The sequence below is a fragment of the Medicago truncatula genome, chromosome 8, assembly GCF_003473485.1.
Source record: "Medicago truncatula cultivar Jemalong A17 chromosome 8, MtrunA17r5.0-ANR, whole genome shotgun sequence".
In the NCBI taxonomy this organism is placed as follows: Eukaryota; Viridiplantae; Streptophyta; class Magnoliopsida; order Fabales; family Fabaceae; genus Medicago; species Medicago truncatula.
In genome coordinates, this window is record NC_053049.1 from 31381042 (window position 1) to 31394729 (window position 13688).

The window sequence follows — 13688 nt, forward strand, 5'->3', positions numbered from 1 at the left end:
AATTTTAAAATGAAAAGAATTTAATCAATTGAAAAGGATTTTAAAATATTATCGATATTTTTTATTCATATATATAAATTTAAAATTTAAATCAAATAAATAAATACATTAGCTTAATTTAATAAGGCTCAAGCCTATATATTTTTTTGAACAAGCCAAAATAATAAGCCTATATTAATGTGATATTTCAAAGAAAAAGACTTTTCTAATGTGTTTTTTGAAGAAAGACTTTTCTAATGTGTTAACTTGTATTTGTCAATAATTTTAATCTAAGAATGAATATGTCCTCTCGTTCACCAAAAAATGTTGTCTTGGCATATGTATTATTTGTGCTGCTAAATTTGCTCTAAAAAAAAAAAACACTTATTTTCTTTGGGAATTTTGCCCATGTGCATCACTAAAGGCTATAAAATAAATAATAAAATATTTGTATAAAAATATAATGAACTCTAATAACCATTGATGATTTTATGATATCGTTACTAAAGTCAAGTGATTAATTAAGTGAGCTATAGACATATCCATGTACTTAAGAGATGCTAAATAATTATTGTAATACTTGGAAGGGTTTCTTGCAATTCTTTGGGTGATAAAAAAACTATTTAATTGAAGCAACCAACTCATTGGGTGTATGTACATTATAAAATCATCAAAGAACTTCTTACTTGTTCCATGCTAATTTGGTGGAAACAGTAAGAATAAAAATCTTGAGTTCATTTATGCATCCACTTTGATCATATGTATCCTAAAAAAAACGTTGAGGTTATGATACTTTAAATATACTTAAAAGACATCTACTTATGATTGTACTTTTGATAGGAGTTCTTATTAAAAACTATTTAATAGAAGTAAACATTGAAAAGTTCGTGTGAGTTTGACATAATTGATAGCAATATTGTGATATGCATGATCGAAGTTTTAATCTCGAATTTTCTACTTATTCATGTATTTAGACACTAAACTATTTGATCAAACAAATTGAACATAGAGCAGAATTGTGTCCACTATAAAGTGATCAAAAAAGTGTTATATTCATTGCATTCAAATGATGAAAAATATGACTAAAGCTATCAAATTTGTGTATATTATGATCTTATTTCTTCCCCCAATTCTTGTTGGAGCTGGCGAAATTCGTAAGTTATTTTTCACACTCTTTAAAAAAAAAAGTTACCTAATACACAATCTTTCATTCCCTTTTATTAATACTTTTTTTCTTTCTTTCTTGATTTACACTATAGCATATCATCAATGTAAATTTGACATGGAATGTATGTTGATGAAATGTGTTCCTGGTAAAGTTAATGTGTGCAGTTTGGGAAGGTGTTATTGCGTCAACAGTTAAGTTAAAAAATAATTATGCGTTGCACCTAAGCCTATACTTTTATTTTTTCCATCATAATGTTGTTCATTTCTATAACACTATAGTGTGTGTGTATTCTACCTTTCAATATTTTCATTGGCTTAGAAATGTGTTAATCATATTATGCAAGTGTTACATCACCTTCTTTGATTTTTGCATATATAGATATTAAAGATAAATATGATCTAGTTTTTTAATACACTATCTATGAATCTTAGAATTGTGGTCCAAACCTTAGGAGAGTATCGTCTAAGTTTGATATTTGCTTGCATATATATAGAGAACATGTATCAAATAAGAGGAGTGGTTATTGTGAGCGATGAGAGGATTCAATTTCAATCCTTAGATGAATATTAATGGGTTCAAATTAATTATTGTTAAAATACTCTATTCCTTCTTGTCATGCGCACTATTCTTCTTCTTCCCTGTTTTCCATCATCTTCTTTCCTTCATTTATGTCTAGTTCTTCCTCCCACCACAACAAATTTGATGATGCACAGATTATTCCACTATCAAATCAAAAATCAAACTTTCCAATTGCCATTAAAAGAGATCCAATTTATTAATCTTCTACGAAACTTCACATATGTCCCATTAATTTGCTTTTGTTTCGCAATGGAATCCACAACCAAAACTTAGTACCGATCATTAAAAAGCATCAGTAAAACAAATCTATTATCCAAAATTCTCTTTATAATTTGATACAAAAGTCGTGATTTTCTTTTTGGTACATCAAAAGTCGTGGTTTTTAAAATAAAAAAAAAAATAGAGCTGATTAAAAAAAAAAAAAAAAACAAAAAAGAAAGAAGCTGTGTGCAGAACCCAAATAGTGAAATTTGAAGAAAAATTGCAACATATATATAGTATTATACACCTTAATTGTGTCAGCACAAGTATCTTCATCTAGATATGACTCGTACATTTAACATTATATAAGATGTCTCACCTTATATTTGTTTTCTATTCTTGTATGCATATATGTTTGCAGGTTTTTTTCCACATGGTCGTAAAAATTAATTGATGGAGCTTCTCGTGTGAGAGTGGATTTTGTATTTCTCTTTGTCTGTTTTTTTAGTATTTTAATTTTGATGTATTATGTATAAGATATTTGTACAACTCTAATAGTGAGACCCTCAAGATATTTGATTGTTATTTGCTTGTAATTCTCGAGTCAACCAACTTTATGAGTTATGAAATTATGTTTTGAAAATGTGAAAAGCAAACATGTATTGAATTTTTTAATTTTTATGAGAATTTATTTATGGTATAAACATGTAGTTTCTAAAGTGGTTCTTAGTGTATAAAAAGGTTTTCTAAAACTCTTGTGCACATTTAACTGGAAATCTTTTTAAGTAATTAATTATTTAATAACTAATGGATAATTACATTACTTAATAACTGGTGTAGAATTTCATTTTTAAATGAGATTAAATTAGTTGTCTTTCAACCGACTTAAGAAAATAATGCAGTGATTATTTTGAAATTAATTTAAACTCAGTTAAGTTGTCTTTATGAATAGTTGTTTGATATTCAAATTCAATTCCTTAATTTTTTCCTTAGAGTCAGTTGAAAAAAGAATACGCGTAATGGATGATCTAAGTAATCAGATTCATAACAAAAAGGCTTAAATGCAATTTTACCCCCCCTATTTTGATTGAATCTGAATTTTACCCCCCCTATTTTAAAATTCGGAATTTTACCCCCTCTATTTTGATTGAATCGGGATTTTGCCCCCCTTATTTTAAAACTTGGAATTTTACCCCCTCTATTTTACGTTTTTCAGAATTTTACCCCCTATTTTAAAATAAAGAACCAAAAAATACTAGAAAAATAAAGAAACGATTAGAAAATATTAATTTGGTAAAAAAATATAAGGAAAACAAGAAAACACAAAAAAAAAAAAAAAGAAGTAAAAAATAGAAAAACAATGAAATTACAAGAAAAAAATCAATTAAGAAGAATACATGAAAAAACTAGTTTGCACCTCTAAATATTTGCTATTTTCATGTATTTTCATACTAGTTTTTTATTTTATTTTTAGAGATCATACTAGTTTTATGCATTTTTTCTAGTATTTTTTATTCATTTTTTTTAGTATTTTTTTGGTTTTATTTTTATTTTTTCATTAAAAAACATTTAATACAAATAATTAATTATGTGGATAAAATAGGGGGAGGGAGGCAAAATCCTGAAAAACATAAAATAGGGGGGGTAAAATTCCGAGTTTTAAAATAGAGGGGGTAAAATTCCGAGTTTTAAAATAGGGGGGGCAAAATTCAGATTCAATCAAAATAGAGGGGGTAAAATTGCATTTAAGCCAAAAAATTATATCAATTTTGATCATGTTGATTAGATTTCTAAAAGGATAGTGTGTCGAATTGACTTATACCGAAAATTTCGATCGTCGAAATTCTAATTCCTACTTTGGTCTTAGTTCAATTAGGTCATATACAACGGTCGAAATTATTTGATTTGATACCGTTTGTCGGTTATATCCGTTTTGGTCGTCATAGGAATGTCCTTCCATGTTGACTAGGTTTTTGGATGGATAGTTTGACGGATTGACTTATACCAAAGATTCTAATTGCCAAAATTCCAGTTTCTTACTTCGTTCTTAGTTCAATCATGTCACATCTTACGATTAGAATTGTTTTATTTGATACCATTAGTCGGTTGAATTTGTTTTGGTAGTCGGAAGAATGTCCTTCAATGTTAACTAGGTTTCCAAAAAGATAATTTGTCAGATAGACTTGTACCGAAGATTTTGATTGCCAAAATTGCAGTTCATACTTCGTTCTTAGTTCAATTAGGTCATATCCAACAGTCAGAATTGTTTTATTTGACACAGTTAGTTAGTTGGGTCCGTTGTGGTAGTCGAAATAATGTTTTTCCATGTTGACTAGGTTTTCGAAGGGATAATTTGTCGAATATACTTGTATTAAAGATTATGATCGCCGAAATTCTAGTTTTTACTTCGTTCATAGTTTAATTAGGTCATATCCAACGATCAAAATTGTTTTATTTGATACCATTAGTTGGTTAGGTCATGTTTTGGCAGTCCGAAGAATGTCCTTCCATGTTGACTAGGTTTATGAATGGATAGTTTGTCTGATTGACTTATATGAAAGAGTCCGATCGTCGAAATTTTAGCTTCTAATTCGTTCTTTGTTCAATTAGGTCATATCTAACGGTTAGAATATTTTTATTTGATAATGTTAGTCGGTTAGGTCTGTTTTGGTCGTCGGAGGAATGTTTTTCAATGTTGACTAGGTTTATGAATAGATGATTTGTCTGGTTGACTTATACCGAAGATTCCGATCGCCAAAATTCCAGTTCCAATTTTGTTCTTTGTTCAATCATGTCACATCCAACAGTCGGAATTGTTTTATTTGACACTGTTAGTCGGTTGGGTCATGTTTTGTTCGTCAAAGGAATGTCATTCCATGACCCAACCGATTGACGATGTCAAAATAAACAATTTCAACCGTTGAACATGACCTAATTGAACTAAGAATGAAGTAGGAATTAGAATTTCGATGATCAAAATCTTTCATATAAGTTAATCTGACAACTTTTGCGACAATGTTCTCTCTAAAAATCATTTTTAGAAAGATGACACTTTGAAAAAAACATGTGATTTTTACTAGTGAATATTTAAGATAGTGAATGCCAAAATCTCATTTTTAACCCATGTTAAATAATAACTTCTACTATTTTTGAGTAAATTTCTAAAAAATATATTTTTAAAAATACAAATAAAAAATCCATTTAATTTGAGTGTAGAGATGTTAATGTTCCTTATGTTTAAGTTGAACTCATATAGACCATAGATCTAATCCAAGGGTAATATTTATGGCCTTTACCTTATCATTACCTTATGTTAGCGGCCACTACGGACGACCAAGACGGACTTAATTGACTAGCGGTCAGTTTGATATGATCTAAATGAATTAAGAACGAAGTAAGAATTAAAATTTCGGCAATTGAAATATTTCATATAAGTTAATCCGACAAACTATTCCTTCAGAAAAGTAGTCAACTTGGTCGAAATCTTTTATATAAATTTTTAATATCACACACACCCTTAGGTCACTATTATAAGCAAAAATTTACATTTTAAATTCATTTAATTTAATAAATAATGTATATGATCTTTATTAAATATCACATACAACAATTATTAAATGAACCTAAAATATGAATTTTTGCTTATAATAGTTATCGGATGGTGTATATAGCTGCAAGCATTTGATGTAATATATTGCATTAATCATAGAATCTTTTATTGCTTAACCTTTTACGGTTAATAATAATCAAATTCCGTACGTATACAATAGAATTAGTGGTACAATTGGTTTGATTAGTGTCTGTTCATGAAAAAAATTGTATCCAGTTCGATACCCATCGCCTGCGTTGTATGAGTTTTTTTATTTTTATTTGTTTTTACTACTTCATCTTCAACCTCCAGACGGGTCAAAACGACCCAGTCAAAAATCCTCGCGACCCGGAATAGAAAAACTATAACATGTCATTTTAGAAAACTCAATTTTAACCTAGAATCATGAATCAAATAACAATTCCTTGTGATTTCAAGCAATTTTCTGTATCTTTAAACACTCAAAACTGAAATATTTTTGTTTTCCAACAGAATACCCAACCTCAATCATGGGAAATAAAGCTCTTTTAATTTATAAATGGTTATTTAAATAAAAAAAAAAATTGACTTGTTGCGGTAGTTGTTGTTGTTTAATGAATATTGATGATACCGATGATGGTGGTGGTAGTAACTTGTGGGATGGTGATGCTGGTCATGTAGTAAGAAGGATGAATATCAGAAAAAATAGTTTTTACCCGTGCCATGAGCACTATTTTTGTGATGATAGTGCTGAAAAGAGATGCAGGGAAATCAGAACAAGGAGAGAATAAAGAAGAAAGAAAAGAATAATTAAAAGTAGTAACTTATTTTGTTTTTTAAATAATAATAACAAAAAAAAGGGGGGACATGCCAATTTCGTAAACAAAAAAACTCGAGTGGAATATTTATAATTAACTTAGGTGGATCAAAAGTATAAATAGCAAAAATAATATAAAACTATTAAAGCTAGTGGTGACCTGCAATTGCAGGTTTTTTCTCCCCTCCCACCGTGAGAGACCTGATTTGGTCTCCCACGCTAGCATGAGCCTCAAAAAATAGGGTGAAGCAAGAATTTAACTTTGAAACGTCTATTCTGACCATGGGACAAAAAGGACATAAAGAAAACAAGGATGCTAGCCTATGAAAAGTCTCAATGGCCAACTCAATTTAATTGGCAGAATGAATACGTCTCTATTCTACGAGGACAAAGATGTCAATATCTCAACTTTATTTTTTCCACTAGTACTAGTTACAAACCCGTGCTTCGCACGGGTTGAATTACGTACTTTTTAAAAAATTTGTTCTAAAGGAGAGATGTTCAAATTACAGAACATTGTCATTCTTCGTAAACTTGAGAACAAAGGTCCCATAATCTGAATATTTGTGAACTTGAGTTGCTATTAAAACGATAAACTGTCAAATTCATAGGTTTATAAATTAAAAAGGAGAGAATAATTAGTAAAACTTAGTCCTAACCACTGGTAAATTTGCACTTACTTCCTGTAAAAAGTCTACCACTGGTTTCCTTTCGGGACACATAAAACCCATTGAAGCCAAAAAATCAGGCACTTATACACAAGGACCTTGGTACACAATGTGTCCATCAGAGAGTAAAATAATGTCATAAAAAAGATAGTAAGTCTCTAGTGATGGCTGTTGTAGTGATATCACAGCAGTATTTCGTAACTTTTAATTGCATAGTTTTTGGCATATTCGAATAAGAGAAGAAAAGTCACAAATATATGGCATGAGTCCTTGAAGCTTTTTAAGGGTTCACAAAAGGAAAAATAACTAAACATGAACAAAATCTTGTGTGCAAAGAACCTTAACATCCCACTGCCAATAGTTATATGTATATAGAACACAGAGAATAGCCCAAGCATGCACTAAGTGTCTCATTTGCAACTTTTACTTGTCAAATATTACTAAAGTTTTAGTAAATGAAATACATTTTATCATTGATATCAACTCAACTAAACATTTTCTTAGGAACCATGCACAACTCAAATGAGACACTTAAGTTATAAAGAGACGGAAGTAGGATAAAATAATAACACGTTAACACCTCCACTTGAACAATGCTTATACCTTCGGGGAGTTCTGGCTGATCAAAGGGAATACAGAGTGTCTTTGCAGCTCCTGTCTCACCCTTTGTCCTTGCTTTGACATCTTTTTCCACCTCCTAAAGCATTATAAACCCAAGAACAGTTTACCAAGAAAACACCAAACCGTAAATTTAAATACTAATAAGTGATCATTACCAGAATCCTCTATCTTGGTCCCATAATTCTATGAAGCGGTGTATCATTCCAAAAATAAACATTTCATGCGTCAATATTTTTTCACTATACAACACAACTATTATGAGTAATAAAGTTTCAAATGTAGCTCAACCCTTTATAGCACAGCTTTACCAACAGCTAATCACTATATAACTAATATGAAAATGAAATTCATCTATATAACTGATGCAGTATGACAGATTAAGGTTCATATGGATCCTAAACCTAAAGTGGTAAGAAAAACTTCGATATTGTTCTGTAAGTTGTAACCATGATTTGATAGCATCAAGAACACAATAACAAAGATTATAGAGGCTTAATTTATAAATGAACAAATTTTAATTAGATTTTGTACTAAACTTATGTGAAATATATCAGATTTTATATGAATAAATTCATGACATTAATACCTGAAGGCCCCTCTCATTTGTGCATCTTTCAAGCCTTCATCCTCATCCTATCATATAATTTCGGAAAAATAAAAATAAAAATATTTACCAGCTAATGCAGAAATTGAAGTAGCAGTATTGTTTACATGATATTTAGGCTCAAGCATCAAATAACTGATGTTCTTACCTTGACTACTATCCAATGCCAACTGCTATTGTCCTGCAAACATAGTACAAGAAATGAAATTAATCATCATTTTTATTAAAAAATGGTCCTATTAAAATAAAGACACACAACATAAATAAATTACATAAAAAAATATATATTGCCTGGTTGCCCACCTGCACTGTTATGGGAGGCCTTAAAATTGTCATGGTTGTTGAACATTCCAAAGGCTACACTACATCCCAGGAGCGAACCGGCAATGCTTCCATGCACAGTTTTGGCAAGAACAAAAGTCCCTTCGTCGTCCCAAAGACAAATACCAACACCGGTGCGATTATGGGGGATAGAAAAAGCTGCATCAACGTTACATTTGAATCGACCACTCGCAGGGGGCTGCCACTTGATCTGATGCGGTTCAGCAATAACTGATGCTGCAGGAACATAAGCTGAACTGTCATCAGCAGCAAACTGTTGCTTCAGACCGTGTGGTGCAGGCTGCACAAATGAATCATGTAAGTAAAGTAAAATTGTAAAACACGAAGGCAAAAACACAAATGAAACCTGATAATCTATATCCATTTTTCCCATTTTTGGTTGCATACATACTTTTTTGAAACCTCACAATGCTCTTGAAGATAATGCTCTAAAGGTCACTCATATATCATCTCATTCATCAAATACTTGTCCAATTAGACAAAAAGATACTAAAATATATTTATTACAATATATAATACAACTTGGTCTCACCAGTTTTCTCAGGAGTGGCATTTTTTGTTTTCTTAGAAACTGGAGTTTTTGAAGCAGATTCATTGGGCCTCTTCTTTCCCTGGTCCACCTTCAAAACAGAATGACAAGTTTATCTCAAATCACAGTAATAACGATAATAATTATAACAAATGAAATAACATCATGATAGCAATGTGTCATTACCTTCTTCACAGGAGTCTCTTCCTCGTCATCTTCATCACTCTCATCTTCATCTTGACTATCACTATCAGCATTCTCCATCTACAATTATCAAGATCAAAACAATATTAATAAAATGTTGAGCTCAGACATGCATAATCAAGACTTATATTTACTGAAGATGAGAAGAAAATTTTCCTAAGCTGAGAATACTATATGATAACCCCCTAGCACTTTTAACAAATTTATCTCATTTCAACTTCGTATATATTAGATTGAAGGACAATATGGCTACCAAAAATTGACAACTTATAGCAACATGCAACTAAACAAAACATTGATCGAATACCTCATCATCAGAGCTTCCAATTTCATTATCAGATTCATCAGAATCTTCATCTTTCACATCCTTTGGATCAACAACCTTCACATGTTTTGCAGGTGCAGCATTTTTAGCATCAGCTTTTTTAGGTTCAGAAACCTTCAATTTTCATGTCTGAAAGTTTACTAAGCCAGTTACTCTTGCCAAACTACTAAGCTACTAAATTATTGCAGCACACCAAGAATTTCAATACAGATTAAAGCACAGAAAATGAGACTTCTACTTTTAGTCCCAATCAACACATAAACAGATGTGTTAAACATAAAATCATTTCTGCTACTCCTTAGACCCCCAGAAAGCACTCTTCTCCTAAAAGTCTTGCTAAGATTAGATTCACTTCATGATTATTTTTTCTGCATTTCATTATACATTCTTTATTACATCAACCAAGTGTTCTAACATGAATAAGTGCAACATGATCAGACTCATTATGAGTTTAGTAAATTCATGAATGAATGCAATGTAACTGTAGATAGAAACTATGCACAATTGCCTAATTTCAGAAATATGCAGATCAACTAAAAGCTGAATCAAAGTATGCACATATGCAGAAATATTACAGAACATTGAGACCAAGACTAAAGCAACATCCTGTATCACACCACATATCAAATTTTACCAGATCAGATACACAATTGCCTTACTTCCACTGGATGAAGTTTTTATTCATGAATATTAACTGATTCATGTTCCACCAGATTTTGCAGCAACTCCAACAAAAGTCTTCAACCTGAAAATTAAAATAAGAAAACATCTTAACCAATGTTCTTATTTCATTTCTAATCATTAACACTAATACTAATAACAAACATTCAAAACTAAACCTGTCAAGTTTTATTAAAATAACAAATAAGCAAATTTATTATATACATAATAAATTTATATTGCAACTACTACTAATATAATACATTAGTCTACTTAGTTGTACATCAAACAACTATTAAATACTACAAGTTTATTATCATACATTACCTGTCTACACAATGCAGGGCATTGTGTTCACTTACCTCATTTGAGATTCTCTTCTAGATTAAGTTTCATAATCACTATCAACTTCTACACTAATCACAAGTTCTGATATAAATTTATCAAATGCCTTGTATTCATAAAGTTCTACCAAACCAGTCCTAAAATTCAGTTTACAATAGTCAGAGCTCAACTTCGTCTTTTTAATTAAAATATCAAACGACGTCCAAATTGAGTAAACGAACATTCCCTGGAAAGCTTAGAATGTATAGTTTATAAATATTATTTTATCTTTGGTGTTTAACAATCTAATTCATACAGTTTTATCAAAGAACTTGCATATATACAGAAACAGGGCAGAAACTTTAACTCAACTTGAAACCTGAATTGCTCATACTTCACTCAATGTAATTCAACGATTCTTGAGCCTATTCTGTAGATATTTTTGTCTACATTGCAATGGTTCAAGTTTCACTCTCAAATGATCTTTGTATAAAAAAACTATGCTCAATTTACTAACAGGGTATCCAATCTGCAAATTGCAGAATTTTACTTTCTCTTACTTACTCAATTGATTCTACTTTTACATTTCTTAATCTAAAACATTATTATCATGATATAACAGTATAAAAGTAACATTCACAAATAAGATTTAGCACTAACATCCATGCCAAATTCAATCAAATGCAAACACACTGATTCAACATGCAACAACTTCATCTACTAAGATTTCTATGCATGAAACATGTTCTATTATTCCCAAACTACAATTCCCAAACTAAGATTTCTGTAAATTTGAGTTACTTCACTAAAAGCAATAATAGCGGTACAATATATTATGGAGAGAGTAACAAAAGAGTGCTGACTAAAAACTCATTCAGTTAACAAATTCTAACTACCTAACAACAGTTGTGCTAATGCTTCAAATAACTATCAGTTAACTACATATACTAGCATTCAGTGGCAGTTCCAGCTTTCTGATTCTGATACATTATGACGTACTCGCGGAGTCTCTCGGCTTTTTGTGTCATGGAATCAATAATCTCTTCCGTTTCATCATGTATCTGTTTTGGCAAATAAACTTCCAAGAAATCAAACCACTCACCTAAATTCATCTTCTCCAAATCAGGCCAATTCTCATCCCCATTCAAATTCTCCTTTTCTTTCGCATCATAAATCTTTTTACCAACTCCATCACCAACACACTCTTGTGATTTCTCCTTCTCTTTATCTTCTTCATCACCAACACACTCTTCCTGTAATTTATCCTTTTCTTTATCTTCTTCGTCACCAACACACTCTTCCGGTAATTTCTCCTTCTCTTTATCTTCTCCATCACCAACACGCTCTTCCGGTAACTTCTCCTTTTCTTTATCACCAACACACTCTTCCTCCAATTTCTCCTTTTCTTCAGCATCATCACAATTCTCTTTACCATCTCCATCACCAACAATTTCTTCCCGCAACTTCCTCTTCCCCTTAGCACAACCCCTCGTTTTCTTTTTCTCAACATTCTCCACTCCATCCACCAAGCTCAAATCTTCCCCAATTACAACCCCTTTATTCTTCACATTCCTTGTCATCCTCACACTCCTCGGCTCCTCCACCTTCTCTTTCACACCATCCAAATCCCCAACACTCAATTCAGAAACCCCCATTTTATTTATCTTATTCCTCAAATTCCTTGTCACCCTCACATTTTTCTTTACTTCCTCCACCTTCTCCTTCACACCCTCCAAATCTCCATTACTTGAATCACAAATTTTAGCCACATTCTTCTTATTCTTCGAATTCCTTGTCACCCTCACATTCTTCTTCACTTCTTCTACTTTCTCCTTCACATCATCCAAATTACCATTACTGGAATCACAAATCTCAACAGCATTCTTCTTATTCTTCGAATTCCTCGTGGCCCTAGCATTCTTCGGTTCTACAGGATCCAAATTCACATTAGTAGAATCAGTAACAATTTTCCTGCTCCGCGTATTCCTCGTAACCTTCGTTGGTTCAGGTCGATCCACAATTCCATCTTCATCATCACCATTCAACATTCCATCTTCATCAATACTCTGTACCGGAACCCTAAATTTAACACTTTTACCACTATTCCCTTTTTTACCCTTCATTGGTTTATCTTCTACCATGGTTTCCGTAGGTTTACTTTGGGGATTGATGAAATTGACAAGGATGGAAGTAACTTCACCGATCTTAATGGTGGAACCATCGCAGAGATGAAAAGGAGTATTCGGAGGAACAGGTTCGTTGTCCAAAACGGTGCCGTTAGAGGAATCGAGATCTGTGAGAATCCAATTACCGGAATCGAAATGGATAGTGAGGTGTTTGGTGGAAATACCTGGATCTTTGATGGGGAGGTTGTTGCCGCGGATGACACGACCGATTTTGACGGTGGATCCAGGTTCGAATTGGTGGGTTTCTCCGTTGCGTGGACCGGCGAGGATTTGGAGTGTGAGAGTGGGTGGGTCTTGTTGTTCTTCCATTTTAGTGAGAGAGTGAGTTTGGAAGGGGAGGATTGAGGTGATGAGTTTGGAAGGGGAGGATTGAGCTATTGTCATTTTACAAAAGAGTTATTCAATTTTATTTTTTAATCATTTTATTTCTTAAAAAAAAAATCATTTTTTATAAGAGGCTTTTTTTTTTTGATAACGTAAGAAAAATGAACAAGAGAAAAAAATAACTAATTTTTTTGGTAAAAAATAGTGAATAGCTGATAAAGCTAACTTATAGCGGATAAGCTAGCTGATTGAATTTGCAGTGTTTAGTAAAATTTGTGGTTGAACTAGCTTATAAATATGAAATGACATAAAAGTGATGTATTTAATGAATATTTACTATTTTTGTTCAATTAAGATTACAATGGTAAAATTGAGATAAATGATGATAAGCTATAAGTATTTGAAAATGATATGGTTTAATAGTCCTTTTGCTTCTGGCATATTTGGAGGTTATGATGTAAATGGCGATATTCTATCCTCATTTTTATATGTGCAATATATATCATCAGATTTGTTTTGATTGACCTTTTTTTTATTATTAATTCTGGCAAACATCATGTGGTGCATTTAAAAATGTATTGATGCAAAA

General features: G+C 31.6%; 1 protein-coding gene and 2 long non-coding RNA genes across 10 annotated transcripts; 1 reads left to right on the plus strand and 2 right to left on the minus strand.

Moving 5' to 3' along the window:
* Positions 1-654: 654 nt before the first annotated feature.
* On the plus strand, positions 655-2570 carry LOC11444273 (uncharacterized). 2 transcript variants are annotated; one of them, XR_005643672.1, is made up of 3 exons: positions 1098-1133; positions 1239-1337; positions 2349-2570. It is a non-coding gene; the product is annotated as an uncharacterized lncRNA (long non-coding RNA). The 2 variants fall into 2 exon arrangements; XR_003007809.2 differs by lacking the exon at positions 2349-2570 and having other exon boundaries at positions 655-1133; positions 1239-2136.
* Positions 2571-7213: 4643 nt separating this feature from the next.
* LOC120577761 (uncharacterized) lies at positions 7214-8389 on the minus strand. 2 transcript variants are annotated; one of them, XR_005643743.1, is made up of 4 exons: positions 8354-8389; positions 8188-8234; positions 7757-7784; positions 7214-7677 (listed from the first exon to the last, which is right to left on the minus strand). It is a non-coding gene; the product is annotated as an uncharacterized lncRNA (long non-coding RNA). The 2 variants fall into 2 exon arrangements; XR_005643742.1 differs by lacking the exons at positions 8188-8234; positions 8354-8389 and having other exon boundaries at positions 7757-8181.
* Positions 8390-9116: 727 nt separating this feature from the next.
* LOC25501438 (FHA domain-containing protein At4g14490) lies at positions 9117-13160 on the minus strand. Of its 6 annotated transcripts, none has more exons than XM_024772196.2 (5): positions 11692-13160; positions 10265-10350; positions 9588-9662; positions 9263-9340; positions 9117-9167 (listed from the first exon to the last, which is right to left on the minus strand). In XM_024772196.2, the coding sequence occupies exons 1-2, from the start codon at positions 13157-13159 to the stop codon at positions 10346-10348; spliced, it is 1473 nt and encodes a 490-aa protein (XP_024627964.1). In that variant the 5' UTR covers position 13160; the 3' UTR covers positions 9117-9167; positions 9263-9340; positions 9588-9662; positions 10265-10345. The 6 variants fall into 6 exon arrangements, with proteins under 6 accessions (XP_024627964.1, XP_024627962.1, XP_024627961.1 ...); XM_024772194.2 differs by having other exon boundaries at positions 9588-9719; XM_024772193.2 differs by having other exon boundaries at positions 9588-9734.
* Between the last annotated feature and the right edge of the window lie 528 nt (positions 13161-13688).